The sequence below is a fragment of the Aethalodelphis obliquidens genome, unplaced genomic scaffold, assembly GCF_003676395.1.
Source record: "Aethalodelphis obliquidens isolate GAN/ISIS:26980383/991018 unplaced genomic scaffold, ASM367639v1 scaffold69, whole genome shotgun sequence".
Lineage (NCBI taxonomy): Eukaryota > Metazoa > Chordata > Mammalia > Artiodactyla > Delphinidae > Aethalodelphis > Aethalodelphis obliquidens.
This window is the reverse complement of record NW_020838013.1, coordinates 8,382,037-8,408,696: the sequence shown is the minus strand read 5'-3', so window position 1 is coordinate 8,408,696 and position 26,660 is coordinate 8,382,037. Positions and strand designations below refer to the sequence as shown.

The 26,660-nt window shown below is 61.3% G+C and overlaps 1 protein-coding gene and 1 long non-coding RNA gene across 8 annotated transcripts; one reads left to right on the top strand and one right to left on the bottom strand.

Annotated features, from left to right (window-relative positions):
* Positions 1–239: 239 nt before the first annotated feature.
* Positions 240–5,640, bottom strand: LOC113611384 (uncharacterized). Of its 7 annotated transcripts, none has more exons than XR_003429444.1 (3): positions 5,626–5,640; positions 703–1,020; positions 240–575 (listed from the first exon to the last, which is right to left on the bottom strand). It is a non-coding gene; the product is annotated as an uncharacterized LOC113611384 (long non-coding RNA). The 7 variants fall into 7 exon arrangements; XR_003429443.1 differs by lacking the exon at positions 5,626–5,640 and adding an exon at positions 5,508–5,522; XR_003429440.1 differs by lacking the exon at positions 5,626–5,640 and adding an exon at positions 4,302–4,464 and having other exon boundaries at positions 703–1,036.
* TSPAN32 (tetraspanin 32) lies at positions 3,026–18,645 on the top strand. Its single transcript, XM_027090278.1, has 9 exons — positions 3,026–3,213; positions 3,909–4,023; positions 4,839–4,936; positions 8,383–8,457; positions 14,117–14,218; positions 14,724–14,810; positions 16,306–16,389; positions 16,670–16,740; positions 17,242–18,645. The coding sequence occupies exons 1-9, from the start codon at positions 3,148–3,150 to the stop codon at positions 17,531–17,533; spliced, it is 990 nt and encodes a 329-aa protein (XP_026946079.1). The 5' UTR covers positions 3,026–3,147; the 3' UTR covers positions 17,534–18,645.
* Positions 18,646–26,660: the final 8,015 nt, after the last annotated feature.

Genomic DNA, 26,660 nt, shown 5'->3' with positions numbered 1-26,660 from the left:
TGTGGGTAGGTGAGCAGGTGGTAGGTGGGCAGGTGGGCAGGGGGCCAGGTGACATCACTGAGTAAGTGAACATCTTGGAGACAAGCAGTTAATGGAGTGGAGCTCAGGCCAGCCTGGGGCCAAGAGTTGACGACCCAGTGAGTGGACGGGCAGAGGCGACACCATACTGCCTGCGCCCCTCTGTGCCGTGACACTGGGGTGGCAGTCAAAGCCATGTTTTTAAATAAAACTCATCTGAGAACAGTTTGGGATTTACAGAAGAGAGCTGCAAAGATAGTACAGCGAGTTCGCCTATACGACCCCACCCGCAGCGTCCCCAATACCAACGTCTGACGTGAGTGTGGACATTTGTCACGATGATTCAGTTCACATGGCTCCATTATTATTGACTGAAGCTCATCCTTTATTCCGGTTTCTTTAGTCTGTACCCACTTCGCTTTTTCTCTTCTGGGACCCCATCCAGGATCACACACACATCTGGTCATCACATCTCCTTCAGCTCCTCTGGGCTGTGGCAGTTTTGATGACCTTGACAGTGTGAAGGAGGGCTCCCGGGCGTGTAGCAGGACGGCCCTCTGTTGGGGTTTGTCTGGTGTTTGTGTCATGATTGGACTAGGGCTGTGGGTTTGGGCAGCAAGACCACAGGGGTGAAGGGCCCACCCGTCCCATCCCATCAGGGCACACGCCCTCAACACGGCTTACCTCTGCGATGCTGTCTGCGCTCACCTGGCTGAGGTGTGCTTGTCAGAACCGGAATGGGGACCAGGAGGAGGTGCAGCCACACCTGACGGCTGGGAGTGAGGGTCCCATCCTTGGCAGCGGGGGATCCACACACATTATTTGGGATTCTTCTGCACGGACGGTTTCTCTTCTGCCCCAGCGGTTTAGTCAGTCCTTTATTTGGACCAGCGTGGATTCATGGGTGTTTGCTTAATGTCGTGGGTTGTCATCCAATACGTTATTTGCTCTGTTGCTCAAACCATCCCAGCTTTGGCCACTGGGAGCTGTCAGTTGGTTTCCCTGACAAAACAGTTTTCTATTGACCAAGTAATTATTAAATGAGGGCGGAGAAGAGGGAGAAAAAGGAGGTCACTGGCCAGCAACGAACACGACACAAACACACGTGGGTGCACACAAATGCACAGGCACACACGTGCACACATGTCTTCCGTGGACACAGAGAAAGGAGGCAGCCTAGGCGGCTCACAGCGGGGCCTGGCCCTCAGCACAGGGTCCGTGCGGGGTGGGGGTCTGTCCCCTGGCCCAGCTCCTCCGGACGGAAGCTGCTGCTTCAGGCCCCCTTTGGACAGCTCTGCCCTCACGAGGGGGTGGCCACCCCAGGTGCCAGAGGGGATGGGCGAGTGGCTGAGGGTCAGGCAGCCGGGCAGGGCCAGCGGCTTCCCCTGCAGATGCCCCTCCTCTCGCAGACAGGCTGTCAAAGTGGGAAGGTGAGGTTCAGCCACGGAAAGGGGTTCCCTGGGGCAAGTGTGGGTGGTGCCCGACATAGGCCAGGCTCCCTGCCAAGCCGGTGGGCACGGGGCAAGGGGGCCACGGTCGGGGGCCGCGGTCAGAAGCCTGGTGTTTAGGGGGTCTGACCCGGGTTCAGTCCCCACCAGGCCAGTCATCAAGGAAGCTTCATTTCCTGCCCACAGAGGGGTGTGGTGCCGCTTTGGGAAAACACAGCGAGGTCATCTGTGCCAGGTGCCTGGCGCAGGGTAGGTGCTCCTCAGGGCTAGGTCAGGAAGCCAGACCCGGCCCTGTTCCAAAAGATTTGCCCCAAAGTCAGAGAAAGGTAATGCCAGAAGTGAGGCAGGCACAGTGACCTGGGGCTCATCTCTGCTGCAGGGCGGGTCCAGGTGGCCAGCTCCCCAGCCCACGGCCCTGCTGCCCCTGGATCCCGGACTCTCACTCTCGCTGCGCCCCCTTGGGCCACACCTGGGCTCCACCGGAGCGACCCACGTGTGGTGACATCGGGGACCCCTCCTGCCCCTGCAGACGCAGGGCAGGGATTCCTGGGGGCCAGGGGGCACACGGGGGGCACTGGGATAGATGAGGGGTCCTGGCTGGCCCCTGCTCTGGGCAAGGAGGTGGCGGAGCTGACAGCCAGCCCAGAGCCCCATTCTGCTGGTTTCTAGAAGGCCAGCCATCACCACGCCCACGGCTAGCTGGGGCACTCATCCTCCCCGGCTGAGGTCCCCCAGGGTCCAGAGGACCCACATTACGAGACACTGAATGGAAGCCACTCCAGCATGAGAGGTGAGCCGTGCACAGGTGGCCAGCCCTGGAGGACCACAGCGGGGGCCCTAGTGGTTCCAGCTGGCCCAGGCGGGACCCAGTGAGCGCCTTCACCACGTGTCCCCTCCGGGCCCACATTGGGCCCAGCGGCCCAGTTAGCACAGCCCCACGTTCATTTGGGTTTGCAGCCGGGCCCCATCCCCGGGTTCACGTGGTTTAGTTTGATTACAGATGCGGGTTTTGACAAAGCCTCGGTGTGGGTACCGGTGAGGGCCCAGCATCCCCCAACCCCCCGCGCCCTCCAGGTGGCCCGGCCCTAAATTACTCATTTGTGCCGCTGAGGCATCAAGTTGCTTTTTCAAAACTTCTGATGTCACAGAGCATTTCAAAAGATGTTTCGTAAGACAGTGCTTCAGTAAGGACGTCCGGATCAGACCTTCTCTCCCCAAGTCCTCCAAGGACGATGGCCCCAGGCAGGACTTAACGGGAGGGCCAGCCTCTGCTCGCACACTCCAGAGACAGGACGCTCTGTCACCCCCGCACATGTGCCCTCTCCCACCTGCCCACCTCCACCCAGGGTCCTCTGCAGCCACGCCAGCAGCACCTTTGGGAGAGGTCTTGTTTATCTGCAAGCATCCTGGGGTCTTGGGCCAGGGGCGGGGGCAGCAGGGGGGCAGAAGCTGGCCTCGCCACCCCTCGCCTTCCTGCCTGCCCTTCCTCTGGGGTCCCCGGAGGCTCAGCTCCTGGTGTGCTGGCAAACAGACAGACGGGCGACCAACGTAACCCAGCTCCTGGGCGGGCAGCTGTGGTCTGAGGCCCCCGCCCAGTTGGAAACCACAGTGGGAGGGGAGGGGAAGGAAGAGAAGGGCAGGGGAGAGCAGAGGAGAGGAGAGGAGAGCAGAGGAGACCTCCATGGGGCCTTGGAGTCGAGTCAGGGTGGCCAAATGCCAGATGCTTGTCACCAGCCTCTTTGTCTTGGTAACAGGCAGGCTGGGCAGGGGCAGGAGGCGGCGGGGCAGGGGTGGGGGGTGCTGAGCTGTGTTCCCGGACCTCTGGAACTGCGGTCCCCGCCCCGACCACACCAGCCCTGCCACCCCGGCGGACATGCACCTGGGGCTCTGGTGGCGGACTCCTGGCAGCAGAAGGATGGCCCGTGAGCAGTGCCTGTCCTGCTGCCGGGCGGCACGGGCCCTAGAGAAGGCCTGAGGGCCTTGGTGGGCTGGTGAACTGGGCTCAGAGGGGCTTTCCCTGGGGGAGCAGGGCGGGGGCCGGCCTCCCGCTCTGGAAGGTGCTCTCGTGGCGGGGGGAGAGAGGCAGGCTGAGAAGGGCTGGGTGGGTCCACTCCCTGCTCCGCAAATGAAATGATGCAAGGTTCCAGGCCCTTGGAGAAGATGGACCGCGGGTGTGCGTGTTGCAGGGGAGGGGGGATGTGAGTGTGAGTGTGTGTGCCGGGGTGTCTTGTGTGAGTGTGTCTGTGTGTCTGTGTGTGCGGGGGGGGTGTCTGTGTCGGGGAGTGTCTGGGGCAAAGGTCTCCCTGAGACCACCCCTAGAAACGCCCAGAGGCCCCGCAGTCGATCCTGTCTCCTGTGGGACCCGGAAGCTGGAGGGAGGCTGGCAGGGGGACGGGTCAGTGCCCAGCCCTGCCCCACACGCTGGGTCTACCCCACCCCCAGCTGCTGGGCCTCGCTATGGCCACCACGGCAGTGCTCACGTACTTCGGGCCTCACTTTGCTGTCATCGGGCACTCATCCTCAGAGAGGACCCCCTATGAAGCTTTGCACCTCTGGGGTAAGTGAGGCTCGGGGCGGGGCAGCCACTATTGGGGAGGGGGCTTCAGGAGCAAAGGTGGCTGGGGAGGAGCCCCAGGCTGGCGTGAGGTCTCCCGAGTGGAGCCGGGCTGGGGCAGGCAGTGGGGTCAGAGGCAGAAAGGGCCACCTGGAAGTCCCAGCTCCTCTGGGCAGAGCCTGGGGTCTGCCCAGGTCTCCCGCCCTGGGACCCCGGGGACAGCGTGGACGTATCGGGTGGTATCCGGACCCTGTCCTCTGTGTCCAGGAAGGGGTGCTCACCCGTGATGAGGCCTTGAGCATCAGAGATGGCGTCCTGTCCCCCCTACCCTGCCCCCGGGGGGCTTGGCCTCCGGAGGGAGCACACTGGAGGCCAAGGAGGGCGGCTGTGGGGGAAGCCGAGGCTCAGGGGGTTGGGGCTGGTGGGCCCCACCCCAGGCCTCCTGGTGGCCGCAGGCCTCATGTTTTTACCCTGAGCCCTGAACCCCAGACTCCCTAGAGCAGGAAGCCTGGGGCCGGGCCTGGACTGATAAGATTACAGCCACCTGTCAGTAGGGCCTGGGGGCAGGGATGTGGGCTCTAAGATAGCCCCCGGGGATGGGGGACAGGGGGGACAGGAAGCTAGGAGGGAGGGCGGGGCCGGCATGGAGGCGGATGGGTGGTGGGAGGTACACCCCTGCCTGACCAGACAAGGCCCATTCAGAGCTCCCCAAAGTTCAGCACCCCAAGTTGACTCTCAGGTTGGATTTCAGACCTTGGCTCTGTGCACATGGGACCCCTGCCCTGGGCACGCTGACACCCGTCTCTCTCCACCCTCAGCCTTCTCCACAGGAATCGCCCTGGCCGCGCTCCTGACCCTGGGGGCCGTGCTGAGTGCCGCGGCCACTGTGAGGGAGGCCGGGGGCCTCATGGCTGCGGTGAGTTCTCTGTGTCCCCAGCTCCCCCAGATGGGATCTGGCGGGGCTGTGAGCCCACGAAGCCTGCCTCTCCCCTGTGTCCCGACAGAAACTGAGGCTCCAGGGATGTGGGCCAGCCAGGACCCCTCCACCCGGGACAGCCAGGGCCCCCCCACCCGGGACCGCCAGGGCCCCTCCACCCGGGACCGCCAGGGCCCCTCCACCCGGGACAGCCAGGGCCACTCCACCAGGTGCCTATCTCACCCCCATCGTCCATGGGGGCCTTGAAAGCCAGAGCTGACCCTCCCAGGCCTGGGCACTCTTTCAAAGGCCCAGGGAGGGCCTGGTTCTGTGACACTGGAGTCGCTGCATACGTGGTTTGGGTGAATGCCATCCCCTTACCAGGAGGCCAGGCCCAATCGATCACCTGTAGGCCAGGACTGGGCAGTGGCCCCGAGGCGGCCTGCAGTCGGGCTCCTCCTCTGCAGCCCCAGCTGTGGGGTCTCCCCACCCCTCGAGCTCCCACAAGCCTCTGACCTCCCACAAGCCTCTGACCTCGCCCCACAGCAGTGGCCCTGTGTTGCCCCCGTACCTGTTCCTCCACGTGGCCCTATCCTGGTCCACTGGCCTGTCCTGTTGCTCCGCCTGCCAGCCCCATCTCCCCAGGGACCACGGGCCTGCCCGCTCGGGGCTCAAGCCCCTCCTCTCACCTGAACTGGGGCCTCAGCTCCTGGCTGGTGCCCTGTGCTGTCACCTGATGCACACCACCCCCCAGGGCCTTCTCAGGCTCCCCGAGGCGCGTGAGACCAAGTCCAGCCTCCCTGTGCCTCCACGGGTCCCTATGGCCTCCCGCTTTCCTGCCCCCGGCCCTCTGCTCCTGCAAACCCACCCCTCCCCTGGGAGTGGTTTGTGGGGCTGACAACCCCTGGGAGCTCAGGCCGGGGCTATGTTTCCCCGGGTGGCCTCTGAGGCCGCAACCCTGGGCTCCCTGAGGGCAGCCCTCTGGGTCCCCAGGGCTGGCGGGGCTCTCGGCCCAGCCTGTGTCAGCAAATGCTGGTTGAATGACTCCTGGGTTGTAAACATCTCCAAGGTCAGGGACAGAGTCACCTCCTGGAGCCGGCCCCCGGCCCTGGGTGTGCTTGGGGAGTAGAGGGGCATCCGGCAGCTCGAGCCCTAACCAGGACCCCGCAGGAGCGTGGGCAGGGCAGTGCTGCGTGGGCGCACTAAGACCCGGGCCTGTGCAGTCTGGCTGGGGTATGGGGGGAGGGAAGGAGGCCCCAGTGGCAGCTGACCAGGCAGGTGCACTGTCCTCCCAAAGGGGAGCCCTGAGGCGTGGGGCTTGCCAGAGGGCCTCAGGGCTGGAGGTCAAGGCTGCTGGCGGGGCCAGACCCAGGGGTCCTGGCGAGGGCGGCCCGGAGAGGCCAGCGCCGAGGCTGCAGCGTCGGCCACCAGGCGGCGCCATGCTGCTGGGCTCAGAGCCGAGGCGGGAAGATGCCGAAGGCTCCTGTTCCCAAGGTTCCTGGCTCAACGGTTCTCGGCCCAGCCGGTCACCAGGGCCTTCCCCAGCTCCCGACCGCCCCAGCTCTGCACCCTGATCTGGGGGCAGGGGCCAGGGAGCACCAGGGTCTCTGTTCCGCGTCCCTTCCCGTTACTTGGGTCGGGCCCCACGGCCGCCTGCCTGCTGCACCCCAACCTCCCGCCCTGGGCCCCCAGCCTGGATGGCAAGCCCAGCACGGCCCCGCGGGGTCTGGGAGACCTCACGCCCCTACTGCCCGCCGAGCCACGGCCGTGTGTGTGCATCTCAGTGTGCGTGTCGCGTCTGGCATGTGTCTGGCGCGTCTGGCGTGTGTGAGCCCGCGTGGAGGGCCGGGGGCGGAGAGCTTTCCCACCCGCCGCTCCCCCGCCGCTTCCTGCCCCCCCAGCCCCCTCCCGCACCAGCGTCACACACAGGAAATGAGAGGCTCGCAGGCTCGCAGCCGGGCTGGCAGCAGCGCCGGGGCAGCCATTTTGATTTATGTCTGTGGTTTTGTTTAGAACAGGGAGAAAGGAACCGGTGGGGCCTGGGCCCGGCCGCACCAGCGCCTCAGCCCCGCAGAGGGCCTGGGGGGCCCCGCGGGCCCATCGCCGCCCAGGACCCTCCATGCAGGCGGACTGGCGGCGGGAGGGCAGGGGGTGATGCTCGCTTTCCTGAGGAATGAGCCGGTTCCTGGAAAATGCTGGTCCCCTGAGCTGGCTCTGGGCCTCCAGCCTGCTAGGCAGTGCTGAGCAATGGCTTCCAGATGGGAAAGGCGGCCCTCGGCCAGCCCGGGGGGAGGGGGGGCGGGGAGGAGGGAGAGGGGGGAGGAGGCAGCATCTCTGGGCTGTCCTGAGACTGAGGCCTTGCAGACCCCTGGGCAGGCAGAAGGGAACATGGGGTGAAGGCCGGTGGGCCGCCCGCCCCTGAGAAGAGCCAGAGGTCCCTGTGCCTGCGCTGAGTCTGGGCGCCGGCGGGGTGATCCACTCTTAAATGGAGCCTGGTGGGCCCCCACCCCCACCCCTGTGTGGACTGTTTCTTCAACCCCGTCCAGCCCGGGCAGCGTATGTGTCCATCTGCATCCGGGGTGTCCCTCCATTCCATTCCAGGTGCCACCCTGAGTGCGGCCCCTAGGTTGGGAGAGCCTGGCCGCAGCCACGGACAGCCCGGGGTGACTGAGGTGGGGCGGTGACACCAGGCCTCCGGACCCCCGGGCCGTGTGGTCAGCAGGCGAATTGACTGTCCAAGGCTCCAGAAGGAGCCTCAGCCCGAGACCCGAATCACAGGGTCACCAGCACAAAATGACAAGGCAGACAATGAGTGGGGGGATGTCCCCAAGGCAGCACGTGGGCCAGGGTTCCTGGTCTGGGATGACCCTCTGAAACGACCCACGAAAGAGCTTTGGGGGCACATGTGCATTTTGCGGGGAGGGGCTGTAAAGTTCATCGGCTTCAGAACCCCCCTGAGAGACACGCCGCCAAAGCCCTGGGGCCCAGGGGTGTCCTCCTGGCCACGCTCTCGCAGAACGCCGGCTCTGAACCCCGGGAGGCATGTTTCAGAGAACAAACGCAAGGCGCGGCCCCTCCTCCAAAGGCCCTCCCTGTTCAGGGGGGCCGGCAGCCCCTGAGCCACCCCTCCTGCCCGGGCTTAAAAGGGGTTCGTTTCTTCTCCGGGATCCGAATCTCAGGCTCGGGAAGGCCCTGCCTGGCCCTTCCGGGGTCAGTGCCCTTCCCGGCAGCAGCCGCAGAGGGCAGGGGTCTCCCTCATCCCAGGTGCTGCCTGCCTGTGTCCCTGGGGCAGGGGCTGTGGCACTGCCATTAAGGCCCTTCCCGGGAGCTAAAACCAGCAATAGGGGGTCTCCCGAGAAGGGCCAAAAGGAGGGATGGAGATCAGTGTGCCCACCACCCAAGGCCTCCCGCTGGCGCCCGGACTCACGGCCCCTCCTCTGCCCCAGGCCTTCCTGTGCTTCGCCCTGGTGTTCTGCGCCCTGGTGCAGGTGGCCTTCTGGAGATGCCACAACCCCACGCAGGTGAGCACCCCGGCCCGCCCCCATCCCGCCGGCGAGGGTCCCTCAGGGATGAGAAAGTGGGTTCCGTGCTTCCTCTCACCTGCCGGTCACCACTGTGGGGACATTCTCTGCCTGGGGGTGAGGTGGGGACGCAGAGACCAGAGGGCCGGTCCTCTCCTGGGCTGGGGACAGCGGATCCCCAGAGAAGGAGGGGAAGCAGGTAGAGGCCTTGGACACCCCCTTCTCACTAAGGCCCCCCTGGGCCCAGAAGATGGGACCTGGGGGGTTGGAGGGAGGCCCCCCAGCTGGCCTAAGGGATTGATTAGTGGGGGTCAGTTCCAGAAAATGCACTGGGGGCTGCTCTCCTGACGGGGATTGGGCCAGGCAGGGGGAGGCCTTGTCCGGGCGTGGGCGCTACAGGACAGTGGAGGGGACGGCCAGGCCTCCTCCACGGGACGACAGCGGCCCTGCAGTCCAGGACTCGGGCTGCCTGGAGGTGGGACCGTTCACGTGACCCTACTCCTTCCATTTTCACTCTGGGCTTCTCCCAGGGACGTGCATGTCGGTGGTGACCGTGGTAATGGTGGGTGTGGGTCCCCATAGCAGGGGGCTCCTTTGTTTCTTCCTTCCTTCATCCGTTCATCCGTCCCTCTGTCCTCTGGGTGCCGCTGGTTCAGCAGGGCTCCGGGGCGGCTCAGGGCTGGGAGGCAGGGATGCCCCAGCTCTGGGGTAACACGGTCACGCAGGGCCCCGGCCCCCAGAGAGCAGGGCTCGAAGACTGCAGGCCACGGGTCTAGGGTGGGCGCTGACCCCGGGGAGCAGGGCAGGACCACAGCTTGGGAGGGACTGCTCCCAAGGGACACAGGGGGCTGGGGCAGCCTGGCCCTGCAGAAATTCTGTCTGAACTCTGGGTCCCGAGACGGAGCTGAGATCCTGCCCGGGAAATGGGGCTGGCCAAGTTCATGAGCAGAGCTGACCCCTCCCAGACCAGGGCTGGGGGTCAAGGCCAGACCCCCTCTGGACGGGCAGAGGAAATGGGTGCCCAAGAGGCTCAGGGAGAGGGGCAGCGACCCCAGACGGACTCACATGTGGGGCCCGGGGACTAGTGGGGGCCAGGAGGGTCCACAGTTGGCCAGTACCAGGCCAGGGCACAGAGCGAGGCCGGCCAACGCCACTGCCCTCCAGCACCCTGTGCCCACGGCCCCCCAACAGGATCAGACTTCTCGCCCCAGCTGAGCTGCGAGCCTGCAGGGCAGCCCCCCGGCGCCTTTCCCAAAGGGTCCTCTCCCCCCCCCCCCCCCCACCCCCACCCCCCGTCTGCTTCTCAGCATCTGTCCCAGGCCTCAGGCCCCTGCTCCTCCCCGGCTGAGAGGTGCCGGAGAGCAGCCTCCCCCCGTCCGCAGCAATGCACACAACCCAGGCAGCAGAACTCACCCCAGCCTTCACCTGTGAGAGCCCAGCCCCAGGCAAGACCCTGAGGCAGCCCCCCGAAAGAGCTGCGGGGCCAGCGGGTAGGGCCACGGAGAGGGACGGGAGAGTCCAGCCCCACGGGCCCCATCCGGCTGGACTCTCTGAGACCCTGATCAATCCTTTCTTCTCTCACTGGGACTCAGTTTCCCCATGCACTCTATAAGGACCAGGGAAACCAAAGCCAGTCCAGCTGGAGTATACCCGGTTTCTGGGCAAAACCCTGTTCCAGCAGGTGACCCGCAATGATTTTTTGCCTGTGTATCAGGAGTCCCAGCGGCCCCGACCCCCGCTGTTGCCCAGGCGCCCCCCCCCCAAGATGTTCATGCAAGATGCAGCCAGGTAGGAGGCTGAGCTCGTGCTGTGTGCCTTTAGGTGTGTGATTACCCACTCTGGTCTTACCTGCAGTAATGGGCCTAGTTTCTCCCCGCTGCCCTCTGCCTGCTCCGTGCTCCTTGGAGTTGATGAGGCCGTCACCAGACCTTCCAGGGTGGTGGCCATCCCCTTGGTGTGCAGATGGAGGGACTCAGGCCCACGGGGGTGGGGGTGGGGGGTCAGATCGCCCTGGCAGAGGCCGGGCAGGAGGGGTCCACCATCCAGGGCTCTTCGCCCTGACTCAATGCCTTTTTACCCTTCCCTGCCCAAGGGTCACCCCAAACTGTTCACCACCACCTTGGCATCATCTGGGGTCACCCAGATGGAATGCCAGATGGAGAAAGGGCATTTCCTCTGGCTCTGGAGGGGTCGGAGCCTGGCAAGGCAGCCTCAGCTCTCGGTGACCAGGGAGCGCTGGGCCCGGCTGGTGTTTTGGCCTCACAGTTCCCATCCACCGAGAAGCCCGGGCGAGGTCTGGGTCACCGCGTGGGTGGTCCCGGCCAAGACAGCTGCCAGGGTGCCCTGGGCCCCCGCTGCAGCTCTCCTGGGGGGCGGCTGCAGCCCATCCTTTCTGCCCTGACACTGTTTACAGCTCTGAGCCCAGGATTTGCACTTCTGCAGGGGAGGGGCCGTGCAGGGGCCACAGGCCATAGTCTGCCTGGGGTCCCCGCTCCGGGAAGGGGAGGGGGCAAAAGCGGAAGTCTCCCAGCTGGCCTCTTCCGTGTCCCAGCCCCTGCCGCCATCCCCGACAGAAATCTTCCTGTCTGGTCCGCGCTCCAGCTGGCCTTCAGGGTCCAGCTCTCGGGGTCCTGCCTGACCCCAGTCGGGGCTGGGGCTTCCTCCGTGTCCGGGCCCACGTGGGCCCACAGGAGGCCGGGATGGGGCAGCTCTGGCTTCAAAGTCTGGGGTCAGCCTCTCATCCGGTGCCCTTGGGATCAGCTAGCCTTCCTGGGCCTCGGTTTCCTCATCTGTAAAAGGGGCATGAGAACCCCGATGAGGGGGCTGCTGAGTGGTGGGAATGAACCAGTGGGACCCACCTGCACCCCCTGAGCCCAGGTCTGTCCTCCATCACTGGGGCCAGTGCAGAGCTGGGCACTGGCCAGGGCACGGGCCCCGAGCAGCAGGCGCAGGAAAAGCCACCCATCCTGTGCCCCCCAACCCCAGGAACCTGGGCAGGTGCCTTGGCATCAGGGCCAACCTGGGCCAGACAGATCCCAGCCCCGCTCCTTCCTTCCACGAGATCCTCCTGGAGGCCCAGGGAGCAGAAAAGCACAAAGGGCCAAGCTGTTTGCTCCAGGGGATCTGTTCACCCCCATTTCTCCCCCTGCACCTCCCCTGAGTGACCCCCTAAGATATCCTGAAACACGGGGTCAAGATGGGAAACCTGGGGACAAGGAGAGGACAGGGACCGGCCACGACTCCTGGTGGCCCAGAAGCCAGGCCGCAGACCCTGGAGCGGGGGCACCTCCCCGCTTCCCCCGCCACTCACTCCCCCGCACCCTGGGGCGCTCACTCCCTCGGGGCCCTGGTAGGCGCCCTGAAGCTGGGAGGGCCGGCAATGCAGGGACTGGGTGGCCGTGCTGTGAATACAGAGCACGAGGGCTATTAATTATGTTCCTGCGGGAGCCTGAGAGCCACTCTGCCACAGCGCCCTGTCCCCAGACGGGCTGCGGGGCAATGAATTGCCTGGCTCCACTTAATAATTCAGGCACGGATTAAGTACAGCTCTGCCGGGAGCCCCAGAGAAAGGCTGTCTGTCCTCCAGCTCCCAGGTCTGGGCCCCTCCCCCATAGTCCAGCGGCCGCCAGGACCAGCCCTGGGGCACAAGGCCCTGGTCTGCAGACCACCTGCCGCTCCCACGGGCCACCCCCTCTGCAGCTATTCTCCCCCGCCCCCCCCACCCCCGCAGGTTTAGCAGACAATGGGGAGGTAGAGGTCAATGGCAGGGCGCGGAGCCAGGCTGGCAGGGACGCCCCAGGCACCTGGTTTGTATTCAGCGCCCCAGGCACTCCCGTCCTGAGGGTTGCCCCCTGGAGCCCTGGAAGATGGGGCTTAAAGATCGGGGCACCCTGGCAGGGAGCACCCAGGTATCAGGGCCCAAGGGCCTCTGAGACCGCCCAGCCCACCCCCAGTTTTCTCATGGAGAAACACAGCCCCTGAACCTGGTGATGGGGGGAGCAGACGGTAGAGCACCACCCAGGCCCCCAGGCCTCGGGAGGGTCAGCCTGGGCCCCTGATGCCAGGCCCAGGGGTCTTGGGCAGGGGCGTGGCCTTGCCAGATCTGCTTCTTCATCTGAAGGAGAAACTCGCGCCCCACTTCTGGGGTCATGGGGAGAGACGCGCAGCTCAACCACCAGCGGGTTTGTTCCTCCCGTTCATGTTTCAGTGACAACACCTCCAGAGGGGCCAGGGTCTCCCTGGGCCCTAGTGGGCCTTGGGGGTGGGGATGAAACCCCAAGGGTGGGCTGAGCTGGCCTCCCTGCCCCGGCCTCCTGCACCACCGACCCCGAGCCAGCTCTGCTAGTCCCTCAGTCCTCACCAGGACCCCCTCCCATGAGGACGCAGTACAGCCTGGCAGGTCTCTACCCCCATGTCACTCGAGGAAACGAAGGCCAAGAGGGCCCCCAGCCAGGTCTCCCGCAGCGGTGGCCAGTCTGGCGCCTGGCCCCCAGCCCAGGACACTGCCCACCTCCCACTGGGTGGGGAACAAAGCGGCTGGCTGACTCTGTGGGCAAGGTCTCAGCCGGGAGGGTTAACGAGCCCTGGGAGCGATGTTCAGTGTGGAAATCGGTCTGGTTCCTACTGGACAGCACTGGGCGAGACCGCCCCCCTGCCCACCTGCTCCCAAGTCCTCCATGCTGGGAGTGGGGAAGCCGCCCTTCCTTTCTGGAGGGTGGGGGTGAGTGGCCAGAGCAGGGTACCCCTGAGCGCCTGTCAGCCTGTCCCCGCTGTCAGCACAGCATGGGGATGGGAAGGGAAGGGAGGCAGGGCGCAGGGTCTCTGAGGTGGGAAAAGAGGCATCAGAGGGCAAGGGAGCTCAGAGGCCTTGCCCATGCCAGAGGCCAGCGAACCCAGTGCAGTCACAGAAGCCTTCCTGGAGGAGGCAAGATTCCAGTTACTCTCTGATGAAGTCACTTGGCAAGGGGAGGGCATTTCGGTCTGGGGGCAGCACGAGCAAAGGCACAGAAGGGGATGCTTAGCTGGGCAGAGGCAATGAGGTCTGAGTGAGGTGTGAAGGCAGAGCCGGCAGGGCCCCTGTTGCTACCCTGCTTCTCCTTCGTCTGCCCCCAAGGGGCCTCGTCTGCCCCGGGTGCCCTTGGCCAGCTCTGGGTAGCTGCCTGGGCTTTTCAGAACCTACCGATGGTTCTGGGCAAAGACCTGGAGCATCCCTGGGGAGCTGAGCTCCTGGCACGAGGCCACTCCTGGCCGTCTCCCCCCAGGGCCCACCGGGGGCTTTCCCTCCCCACTGCCTGTTTCCAGATCAACAGAAGCGGGTGGACACTTCGGCCAGGGCCTCCTCCCACTGTAAGACAAGAGCTGGGGGATGGGTGGCCAAGCTCGGGCCTCTGGTTTATCCTGCAGGACCCCCCAGGGGCAAGAGTGGCATTAACGGCCATTCTTGGGGGGAGGTCCCCACAACTGAAGTATGGGGACCCCTGTGACCAGCCACCCAGGGGACCCAGTCTCCGCTTCCAGGGAGCTCTGCCCCGTGGAAGGAGAAGGAGGGGGTCAGCAGGACATCACTCAGCACCCGAGGGCCAGGCCCCGCCTTCGGGGGGCTCCATTGGGGGAGGGGTTTCACCGGCACAGGGGCCTTCCCGTGATGCTCTCGGGACAGGTGGAGGACGCTGTGTTGGACGCCTACGATCAGGTGTATGAGCAGGCGGTGAAGAGCTCGTCAGGAATCTGGCGGCAGGAGCTGGTGGCCATCCAGGATATGGTGAGTGTGGTGGGGGAGGCCCCCTCCCTGGGCAGCCCTGGACTGGTCAGCCTCCCCAGGTGGGCTGTGATCTAGAAAATGGGCAGAGGTAGCCCCCCAGAGCCAGCCAGCGGCCAGGTGCTGAGCAGAAGGTCCCAGGACACAGGTTATCAGTGCCCCTTGGGGGGAGGGGGAGGGGACAGAGAGGTCCTGTCCTCCGTCTGCCCTGGAAGGCCAGCTACTTCCAGAATTTGCAGGGCTCAGAGCAGAGTGCAAGACTCCTTGTCCAAAAGTGATGAAGAATTTCAGGATGGTGACGGCACAGCATTCGGTGGGGCCCCAGTGACTGCTGGCCAGGCTGCCCGGAACCCGGCACCCCCTGCAGAGTCAGCAGCCTCGCCCTGAGCCCCGGTCCTGGCCTCTGGGGGGGACGGGGGGGGTGCCCTTCGTGCCTCAGTTTCCCCATATGTCCGACAGGGATCCTGGGGTTCTCAGAGCGAACCGCCTCCCTCTTCTCTCCCTGCAGTTTCAGTGCTGTGGTAAGAGCCCCCCCCTCGGCCTCCAGGAGGGCTCGGAGGCTGACCTGTGTCGGGGTCAGGAGGCCGCCAGACAGGTGAGGGGGAAGGGCCTGCAGAGACCCCGGGGGGCTCAGCCCCAGATCAGGGCCACTCCCATGCCTTGACCCTGGGGGCTGCGCTGGGCTGGGGGGACTTGACGGACGCGGGCCCGGGTCCTCTCCAAGCCCCAATCACTCCCTCACCCCTTCACACAGTTCCCAGCTTGGGGGCTCCCCACGGCCAGGCACAGTGTCAGGCACTGAGACCGCCCCCCATCGGAAGCCTCTAGGAAGGCGGGGGGCAGGTGGGCAGCTCTGCCTGCGTTGGGCTGGGGGCAGGTGTTCGAGGGCCCCTGAAGGCCAGAAGGGCGTTTGCCAGAGGGTCAGCCTAGGCCAGAGTGTGGCCACGAGGGCTTCAGTGACGAGAGACAGAGGCAGGAACGCTATTCTTCAGGATGACGGCGGCCTCCCTCCCCCCACCCCGCCTCCTCAGCTCCCCTCCCCCGCTGTCCGGGAAGCAAACACCCCTATCTCTGGCAAGAGGCTCCTGGCCACCCTCCAAGAAATGGACAGGAGGATGCGAATGGCTGGAGGCCCAGCCAGGGACGGAGCCAGCACAGCGCCCTGGGCTCTCGCGCTGGGAGGGGCGAGGGCAGAGGAGGGCCCTGCATGCAGGGAAGGGGGTTCGGGAGGCCTGTTCACGCCACCCAGGGAGAGGCCTCAGGTCCCCGTCTGCAAAGTGGGAGCAAAGTCTGGTTTCTTGTACCTTCTGGGGTGGTGGGGGCCACGGGGAGACTGTAAAGGCCTTGTGGGTGGGGACACCTGGGGGAGGGGCGGGAGGGCAGGGACGTTGTCCTAGATGGTGGTCTGACCCCGGGGCTGCCTTCCAAGAGGAAGTGGGACCACGCTGGGGGACCAGACTCGATCAAGGGAATTCATGGACAGATGGACGGACAGTCAGACACCAAGCCGGCCTCCTTTCCCCCGGCATCCCAGCCTTGACAATCGAACCCTGCATGTCCCACAGCACATCCTTCCCCAGCGTGCCCCCAAATGCCAAGTCCTTCCCCAAAACCAAATGCCACCATCAGAGTGGTTCAGAGTTGAGACCGTCACCTCCCGTTTCCTTGGAGACAGAGAGCCTCTGCGGATGCCACGTCCTGGAGGGGCCGTGGAAGTTCAGGATGGAGCCAGGACAGCCTGGGGACACCCATGCCCCTACCTGTTAGCCTGTGTCCTCTCCTCACCCAGGCTCTGTGTCCCACCCTGGATGGGGTTTGGGGGGTCCCAACACAGGCAGCTCAGGGGACGCCCAGAGGATGGTACCCACTGGACCCCTGGGGGCCCCACAGGCCCTGCAGAGGTGGGCTCCACCCTGCTTGTTTTTGCTTGTTTTCAATGCCAGTCCCCAGAGCTCGGGGTGGTTTTCCCCGGGATGTGCCGCAGCCTGGCTTTCCATCTCCCTAGCGTTTGTCCTGGGTGGGCGCTGCAGCTCCACACCCGGGGCTGGGAGGGGCGGTCAGGGGGCCCACGCGCGCTGCCCTCTGCGCAGGACTGCCTGCAGGGCATCAGGAACGTCCTGAGGACGCACAGGAACGTCGCCTCCACCCTGATCAGCCTCGGCCTCGCCTCCATGGTACCCTCTCACCCCACCCCCGCCCCTTCCCCACCTGCCTGTGCCCCCCACCTCAGACAGAAGGGCAGGGCTGGGCAGCCCCAGGTCAGATCGCGGGTCTTGGGGACCAGCAAGGCTTGCCCTGAGCAGGGAGCCGGGAGGAGCAGGCCTGAGGGGTGACAGGGCCTCCCTGATTCCCTTCCCTAGACGGCTGGGAGCCCTGCACAGCCCAGTGACCTCCTCGGGGGGCGATGAGCCCCTCCCCTGGAGCTGCTGGCGCAGGTGCCTCCACCTCCCCCAGGTGTACGTGATGCCACTCAGCGCCTTCCTCTGGTTTGCCATCCGCTCGGGCAAATACACCCTGAGCCCACGGTAGGCCCGCCTGCCCCTCCCCACCTCCCCAAAGGGGTCCTACAGCCCTGCAGCTGGAGGCACGCCCCCCCCACCCCACTCCCAAGATCTCTGCCTCTGCCCAGCGAGTGGGACCCCTGGACCACGGGCCAGGCCAGTTCTCCAGAGGAGGTGCTTTGGGGGAGGCTGGGCCCACTGAGGGAGGGGCAGCGTGCACTCCACCCTGCAGCCCCATCCTGGCCGAGACCTGGCCTCACAGCTGCCGACTCCACCGACATCGAGAGACGGTGCTTCTGGGGCCCCCAGCCAGGACCTCCCATGAACAGGGAGCAGGGAGGACCCAGTCCCAGCAGCCGAGCAGCGCCCCACCACCCCTCAGCGCTCATAGAGTTCCTGCCTGCCACCTCCTTCACTCCCTGACTCAGCCACTCCGCCCTGGCCACCTGGGTGCCCTCCCTGCCCAGGCATCCCGCCCGGCCCCTCTGCATCCTCCAACGGCCTCATGGTCCCTCTGCCCCTCAGGGCCCGTGGCTGCCAGCCCCAGGAGCCCCACTTCTACAGACGCTGCCAGGAGGGGCCCGCCCCTCATCACCTGTCTGAAGCAGATGCTCTCAGGGGCCGTCGGGGTCCAAGCAGTCGCTCAGGTCACCCCCCGCTGCTCCAGGACACCCACCTGCCTACACACAGGAGCAACAGAGAAGCTCCGGCCTCAGCCCGCACGCGATCCTTCCCAGGAGGGGATGAGCTGTTTTCCTCCACATGGTGGTGGGATGGGGAGGGAGGGGACCCCACCAGACAAGCAGCCTCCATGTAAGCAGACGGGGGACCGGGGGTCACTTGCAGACTCTGGGAACAGGCTGGGAGGTGAGTGAGGACAGAGGAAGCAGAGGGCAGCTTGGCTGGGCTCTGCTTTTAGTCCCACAGGGTCAAACCCAGGGCTGGGCTGGGCTGGGCTGGGCTGCCCCCCCAGGCTCTGGGGAGGACCCACTCCAGGCTGGGTCAGGCTGTTGCCAGAGTTCGGTTCTGTGCGGCTGTGGGACTGACGTCCCTTCCTTGCCCGCTGTCTGCGGGGCCGCTGTGCTCCTCGAGACCCCTTCCCCTCCATCCTCAAGTCACCGTGGCAGGTGGGTTCCTGCTCCTGCTGGGAATTCCTCTGACTCTCCCCAAGGCTGGAGGACAGTCCGCTTTCAAAGGCTCACGTGTGTAGATGAGGGCCACCCGGGTAAACTTCCTGCCGTACAGAGAAATCCCATTTGTGGTGACACTGTGTTCACGGGTTCTGGGGAATGCGTTTGAGAAATCCCGCCTGCCACGGCCTCTCCCCTTGGCCATCCAACTACCCGGCTGGTGAGTTCTCGCTAACGAACTGTCCCTGACGATTTGCATCCGTGGCTCGAAACCAAAGTCCTGGGTGGGACGCCAGACTGACCCAGCCTAGGCCGAGGCCCCAGCGTAGCTGACAAGGGAGAAGGGACTGTGTGGCCCTTTTAACTTCCATAGAGGGAGCTCAGCCCTGCGCCCCCCGAAACCAACAAAGTCTGGTGCCTCCCAAGTAAGAAGCAGCCCTCTGTGATGGGCAACCAGAAAGGGACAAAGTGACCAACGCCTGCTGCAGTCCACCCCTTGTGTTTCCAATCACACACACACACACACACTCTCTCTCTCTCTCTCATTCTCTCTCTCTCTCTCTCTCTCTCTCTCTCTCTTCCCACACTTACACCTCCAAAAACAAGACGGTGCTCAGCCAGGATAAAGCAAATAGCTCTCCTACAACTGAAGGCGCACAGGCCTTGCCCCCAAGGAATGTGCCGGAAGTCCAACAGTTCTGCATTTGATAACCGTCCAGGGCATCCGGGGATGTGCGCACCTCTCCTGGTCCCGTTCTTCTCATCAGGCAAAATAAACTTTAAAGAAGCACCCGCTGAATTCCCGTGTACAGCAGTGGTGGAAAGAAAAGGGGATGTAGTTAAATTCTGTAGAAACATACATGTCACCGCAGGAGAAAGGGCTTTGCTGTAAACGGGAAGCTGTAAACGGCGCTGCTTTCTGCGGTGGCCACGAGGCTGTGACCGACCTTCGGGCTTCCCTGCTCCACCACCCTGTCCACGTCCTCTCACGGGTCAGAGCGCTTCTCCTGCTGGGTGCGCCCCCTCTTCATCAGGGACGGAGCTGGGAAGGAAGGTCTCCATCCTGAGGTCACCTCTGCCACTGTCTCTCGTCACCAGATGTGCAGGATGAGGAGAGACCCAGGGAACCCCTCAGCCCCCCACACTCAGTAGCAGCACCTTGTTTCCTTTTGGTAGGATCACCCAGCCATCCCCGTGGCCCCCTTCGTGGCCTCTTAACCCAGTGGCAGAGGAGCCCCGAGTGGGCCAGGTGGAACCCCCCACCCAGCTTCCAACTCAAGGACACTATTGTTTTGTTCAAGCATTCCTTTGCTGGTAACTAAAATGGCCAAACCAGGAGAGCAGGGACCAACAGGGCCGAGAGGCAAACGTCTGTGAGTGGCTCAGTCGTTCTAATCACAGGAAGGGTGCTGCCCCCCACCCCTACCTCCCCCACACCATGCATCCTGACTCAGGGGGAAAGGCGCTGCTGACTAGCGTGTCCTGCAGGACACAGCGTCAGTGTTCCCGCACTGTCCCCTGGCCGTGGTCCTAAATGATGCCCAAGACTAAGCCACCATCCCTCAGGGTCGCCTCCTTTGAGGAGCAGGGTACGTGGTGGCCCTTGGGAAGCCCATGGGCACCTCCCATTGCCTTGTTTCTTTGACTGTAAAGTCAGGTCCTTGGCCAGAAACAATGACACGTGAGGAACTGGGACAGCAAATAAGGCTTTCAGGAAGTAAATAAGGAAGGTGCTGGTACATGCAGGAGACAAAAGCCAAATCCAGAATGAGGTCCAAGTCCAGTGGGAACAGTCGCTACCCTCCCCCACAAGGGAGGGGCCCATGATGTCTACGGTTGTGTCAACGTGACTGGCCCCGGGCGCCCGGGTGGGACATTACTTCTGGGGGAGCCGGGTGGGGGGGGCGCTGTTTCCAGGTGAGATCAGCATTGAATCTCGGATGCAGGAGAGCAGGTGGGAGAGCACCATCTGGTCCCCGAGGCCTGAACAGAACACAAGGCAGGGGAGGGAGAACGTGCCCTTTTCTGGCCCCACCCCTTGAGCTGGGACAGCTCCTGTCACCTCCTCCTGCCCTCAGACTGGAGTTTACACCATCTGGAGGCTCTCAGGCCTCCAGACTCAGACTGGACGACATCACCAAACTGGCCTTCCTGGGCCACCAGTGTGCAGACAGCAGGTCATTCCCAGCCCACCTGAGCCAATTCCTCATAATCATATCTTTTTATAGAGAGGTAGGTAGGTAAATAGATGGATGATAGGTGGATGGGTGGATGGAGGATGGGTGGATGGATGGATGGGTGGGTGGATGGATGGGTGGGTGGATGGATGGATGGGTGGATGGATGGATGGATGGATGGTTGGGTGGGTGGGTGGATGGATGGATGGGTGGGTGGATGGATGGATGGATGGATGGGTGGATATAGAGACAGATATCCCACCGGTGCAGTTTCTCTGGAGCATCCTGACCAATACAGGGTCCAAAGTCAGTGAACCTGCTACAGGTGGCAGGCTGGTCTCCCGTGAAGATACTGCATTGCAGTGCAGAGCTGTAACAAATGGAGCATCCGGCTGTAGGGGTGTCCAGGTGAGGCTCGGCAGCTGGACCACGGGCGGCTCCCCCTCCTACCCTCTGTCTACTTTTCACTAGGCCACCGGGCAGCCCGGGGGTGGCTGGGGAAGAGGCTGCCTGCCCGCCACGGGGTTCCAAGAATCTTACAACAGTCCGGACACCCAACCTCACTGGGCGACGCGGAGCTGCTGGGCCTGCCCAGCTACACGACCCAGTGGACAGATGACAGCCACTTCAGGATGGGCGGTTCAGGTCACCCTGCTGTCCCACAGACAGGGGTCAGCTTCTCCCCTGGCCCAGAGGAAAGCCAAATGCTGAGTCGCAGAGGGAGGCGAGGTCCTTGCAAAGAGTGTGGCTGCGTGTCCGTGTGGGAGTGGCGCTGAGATTCCCCATCTCAGCTTCCACAGCAGCCGCTGGGGCCATGGGGTCCCCGGGTCACAAGGGCCAAGCTGTGTGGCCACCGGGGCACCTCTGCTGCTCTGCACCTCGCTCAAGGCCAGCAGCCCAACATGCCGCCTGGGTGCCGGTGAAAGCAAAGCCGATGCCCAAACGTGGCTTCCTCCACCTGTGCACAGGTGACCAAGGCTGCAGAGGGGACACGCTTGTGTCCACTGGAGCCAGCGAGGACTTGTGTTTTCCCAGGGTTTACTCTCACTCTGCCAGGTGCAGTTTTCACCGAAGTGACCAGACATTTCTCCAGATCTCGTCAGCACAGGATCTCGGGGGTGGGGGGGACACATGGTCAAGGTCCCTGTGGATTCAGCTGTGGCTGAGACCCCGAGTGTCCGTGTGGTCCCGAGGCAAGACGGCAGTCCTGCCCTTCCAGGTGAAAGCAAACGGCCTCTGGTTTTCTGCATCTCTGGACAAACCTAAAAATGCAAAAACAAAACCAGGGATTCACTGGCCGAGCAGCCGCACGCCAGGGGGCGGCCCCTTGCATCGATTTGCACCGATTAAGAACACCTGAAGCTACGGCTGCGCTTATGTCACCACCTGATTTCAAGATCCCCACCCACCCCCGCCCCCGCCCCCGATGGGGCACAGCTCACAGTCCGACGACTTGATCCAGGGTTCCGTCCAGAGGCGGGGGCGCCGAATCACTGCGCGTGCGCGGGCCCACCCTCAGGAACATCGCCCAGCAGTCCTCTGACTGCTCGCTCCAACTTCAGTGCTCGCAGCAGCGTACACGTGTTCTTGCCCACAGACTTAAAACTTCTGTCCTTCTAGTAGGTGTTAAGTGGTATCACATCATGGCTCTAATCTCCTATTCCTGTTTCCTGTTTTCGTGATCATTGGCCATTTCTGTTTCGTATTCTGCCGAATGTCTGTTCATGTGTTCTGCCCATTTCTTAATTGGATCCTACGTCTCTTCTGACGCATGGGGAAGTTTTTACGTATCACTGGGTAGAAATCATGTGTTACTTGTATGTATTGTAAATATTTGTGGCTTGACTTTCACTTTCTTTATAGTGACTTCTGTGAACGAATGTTCTTTGTTTTTTACCTTTTAATGAAAGCTTTAGCACAGAAAAGAAGTAGAAAGAGTAATGCAGTGAACACACATATACCCACGGGGACAGCTCATTTTATGTGTCAACTCAGCAGGGCCTCAGTGTCCAGCTGTTTGGTCCAACCAACAGCTGGCTGTTGCCCTCAAGGTATTTTTAGATGAAACTAACATTTAAATCGGAAGACTTGGAGTAAAGCAGGTCACCTGCCATCGAGTGGATGGGCCTCGCCCAATCGTCAAAGGCCTGAAGAGCAAAGACTGAGGTTTCCCAGAAAAGAAGGATTTCAGCCTCAAGACGGCAACATACAGAGTCCGCCTGGGTTCCTGCCTGCCCACCTGCCCAGGGAGTTCAGATGTGCCCCTCTCCCAACTGCATGGACAAATTCCTTAGAATAAATATCTCATTTTCTCTCTCTTTCCCTCTGTCTGTCTGTCTCTCTCTGTCTCTGTCTCTCTGTTTATATATAGACATGCGTACGTATACACACACATATATTTACTTTAAGATGTATGTATTGATATATGTAAGTTTCTAAAAGTCAAGTCCATACATCATGACACTTCAACCAGAAATAGAATAGATAAGCAGTTCCGCATTCATCTCCAAAACTGGAAGACATCCCCAGCAGACCCGCCATCCCATTATCATGGAGCTAAGCTAACAATAATTCCGTAATAGCATTGAAAAAACGAACCCATATTCCATTTCCACCATGCCCCCCATTAGCTTTCATTGCTGGTTTGTTTACTCCAAGATTCCATCAAACCCCCTGCTTTGGGGATGTCTCCAGTCTTTTCTAATTGACAGCAGTTTCCTCCCACCCGCAGTATTTTCCCCCACGCCGCTAACTCATTTCAGGAGCCCAGCTCAGGTGCCCGAAGGTCCCAGGTTCTGGAGGTGACATCCTCACGGTGCCATTTTACGTGTTCCTCCCTCCCCTGTTTTTCCTGCAACTGGAGGTCAGCGCTAAAGGCTCGGTTGTATGGCAGCTGGACCGCTTTGGCAGGACCCCTGCACAGGTGAGACGTGGTGCTCCTTGCTGCCCATGCCCGGGGAGCATGGGGCCTGCTTGTCTCGTGTTAGTGAGGCTAAGTTTGATCACTGGGGACACCAGATATTTCCACCGTAAAGTTGTAGCTCTGGGCGTCCTGGTGATAACCGGGTCCCCAGCAAGCGTCCTCCTCCTGGTTGTAGCATCAGTGGATCGTCCTTGTCTGAACCGATTGTTTCACCAGGTGCGGCAAGGTGGCAAGTTGCTGACTGTGGGAGTCGGCATGGAAATTAGCCCGAGACTCTGCGGTATCTGTCTCACGACTCAAATCTGCGACTGTTTGCAAAAGGAGCCGTCTATCATGACATAGAGGAGTAGCTGTGGGTGTATTTCAGTAAAACTTTATTTATATTTGATTGCGGGTCCTAGTTTGCTGACCACTGGCTTACAGCACTGTTTTCACATAAGATACAAATGTCAGGGTATAATGGATTTTGTTTTGTTTTTGCGGTACACGGGCCTCTCACTGCTGTGGCCTCTCCCGTTGTGGAGCACAGGCTCCGGACGCGCAGGCTCAGCGGCCATGGCTCACGGGCCCAGCCGCTCCACGGCATGTGGGATCTTCCCGGACCGGGGCACGAACCCGTGTCCCCTGCATCGGCAGGCGGACTCTCAACCACTGCGCCACCAGGGAAGCCCCAGAGTATAATGTTTTAGTGTAAAACTTCATCACTTACGACTGACCAGTAAAATTCAATAGTTAGAGCTTAAGATAAATTCATTCTCTCCTATTAAATAAGAGCTTGCATTTGACTTAATGAACATTTATTAAAGTTTAATTTTTTAACACACACATTAGCCCCAGAGAGCCCTTCCTCCTGCTATAGTCATGCCCCCCTGTGCAACCCCCTTGTCTAGAGTGTGGGCTGATCTAGTGAGTGACTTACTTCCAACACCTGAATGAGGTAACAATGACGGGGTGTCTCCAGAGACCACACCAGCCTCCGTCTTCTTACCCTCTCTTGCTCGCTCTACGGGGAGCAGCAGCTGTATTGAGGACTGCCCTGTAATGGAGGGCAGAGTCCAGCCAACAGCCAGCAAGGACGAATCCTGCCCACAACCAGTAAGTGCGTTTGGACAGGGACACTGCCCAGTCGTGCCTTCAGATGAGACTGCAGCCCAGCCACTGAGGGCCACCTCGTGAGACACCACGCAGTGCCTCCTGGGGCTTATCCTGTGAGAGACCCTGGGCCACAGACTCAGCACCCACAGAAACTGAGATAATAAGTGTTTGTTAGCTTATTTTATTATTATTATTTTGGCCACGTCACATGGCTCACGGGATCTTATTTCCCGAACCAAGGATTGAACCTGGGCCCTCAGCAGTGAAAGCGTGGAGTCGTAACCACTGGACCGCCATGGAATTCCCATAAGTGTTTATTATTTTAAGCTACTGCATTTGGGGCTCACTGGCTACTCAGCCATAGACAGCTAAGGTGCTGACTCTGCCGTTCCTTCTGTGTCCCTTGGATGACTCTTCTTTGGAAAGACACGCATTCCTTCATCCACTGAGACTTACTTGAGAACTTGGGAGATTCTTACTTTTATTTCTTCTTGAGTCAACTTGGTCCGTTCATAATTTTCTATCAATGTTTTCGTTTCATTGAAGTTGTCATATTTCATGGCACAACTTTTTCGTGACCCTCTATTTTGGAATAATTATACGTTTACAGGAAGTTGCAAAGAAGTGTACAGGGAGCTCCCATGCACCCTTCACCCCTCCTCCAGGAAGCCTGATGGGAGAATCTGCTGTCTCATCTTTCCTGAACGGGTCTTACAGACACTACTCAAAACATAAGTAACTAACAAAAAAATGGGGAAAGGGCCATGCAGAGTCAAGGAACTCCTCCTAGCAGGGTGGAAATCTTTAGGTTGTTATTAAAAGATGGATTAATTAAAGGGATATTGATGGGGCGAAACAAAGGTCTTAATACAGCCCTCTCCAGGGTGGGTGGGACAAAGGGACCCCCTACTGAACCCTAACATTAAAGGGCTCCCAATAAGTCTGGTCTGTTTCCCCCAGTTTGGAGGAGTGCAAGAAGCAGGAAGGCAGAGGTGACGATGAGAAAGCAGACCTGGAACCTCCCGGGGACGGTGATAGGGCAGCTTAATCAAGATAAAAGTTGACAATTTACAATAGCCAGGATACGGAAGCAACCTAAAAGTCCATCAGCAGAGGAATGGCTAAAGAAGATGTGGTACACACACACACTGGAACACTACTCAGCTATAAAAAAGAATGAAATAATGCCATTTGCAGCAACATGGATGGGATTATCATACGAAGTGAAGTAAGTCAGAAAGAGAACGTCAGGGCTTCCCTTGGTGGCGCAGTGGTTGAGAGTCCGCCTGCCGATGCAGGGGACATGGGTTCGTGCCCCGGTCCGGGAAGATCCCACATGCCGCGGAGCAGCTGGGCCCGTGAGCCATGGCCGCTGGGCCTGCGCGTCCGGAGCCTGTGCTCCGCAGCGGGAGGGGCCACAGCGGTGAGAGGCCCGCGTACCGCAAAAAAAAAAAGAAAGAGAAAGACAAATACCGTATGATATCACTTATATGTGGAATCTAAAAAAAATGGTAAAAATGAACTTATTTACAAAATAGAAATAGAGTCACAGGTGTAGAAAACAAACTTGTAGTTACCAGGGAGGAAAGGCAGGAAGGGATAAATGGGGAGATTGGGATTGACACATACACACTACTATACATAAAACAGATAACTAACAAGGACCCACTGTAGAGCACAGGGAACTCTACTCATTACTCTCTAATGTCCTATATGGGAAAAGAACCTAAAAAAGAGTGGATATATGTATATGTATAACTGATTCACTTTACTGTACAGCAGAAACTAACACAACATTGTAAATCAACTGTACTCCAATTAAAAAAAAAAAAGATAAAAGTTGACAAAAGGGTCCCTTGGCTCAAAGCCCTGCCGGGGACCCAGAGCCTTGTGCAGAGCGGGCCCCAGGGTCAGGGGCGGAGAGACGTGGTCCAGGACTCCTTGATGCCGGAGCCCCGCGCGGGGTGGTGCCAGAACCAGCTGGTGCAGCCAGCAATCGGCACGATGGGATGTGGAGAGTACAGGGGCACCGGAGGTGGTAGGATGTGGGCAGCTGGGACGTTTGAACAGGCTTTCGGTAAAGAAGTTGTGCCTCCCTTACCCAGCGTTTTAGGACATGAATATTATGTCATAGTGGCGGACGCGTCCCCTACCTGGTATTGTGAAACCGAATCCTATAGATGAAATCCCAGTGCAGGCCACCAGGAAGAATGTCAGGGTCGATGGAAGCAAGGTCAAAATTTGGAGGAGCGTTGCGACGTTTGAACGGGCTTTATGTGATGCGACTGCACCTCTTCCACCTGATTGCACTGGGGGGATGGACATGGTGCCCGACTGGGGGGCGTTTCTCCTGCCTGAGCTAGTGAAACAGGCATGTGACTCCACCCTTCAAGCTGTGTTCACCAGACATGCTAAATGGGAACCAGTAAGACGACCTGAGCCACGCAGTGGGGAGTAGAAGCTGGGGCGCTAGGCAGGCAGGTCCTTGTGCGACGGTCCTGCGTGAGGCCGAGATGGGGGCTCAGGGCAGAAGCCTGCGGGCACCTCCCAGTAATGCCTGCAGGCACTTTGGACGAGAGCACTTCCGTTTGGGTGGACTTGTTACCTTGGTATCAGACA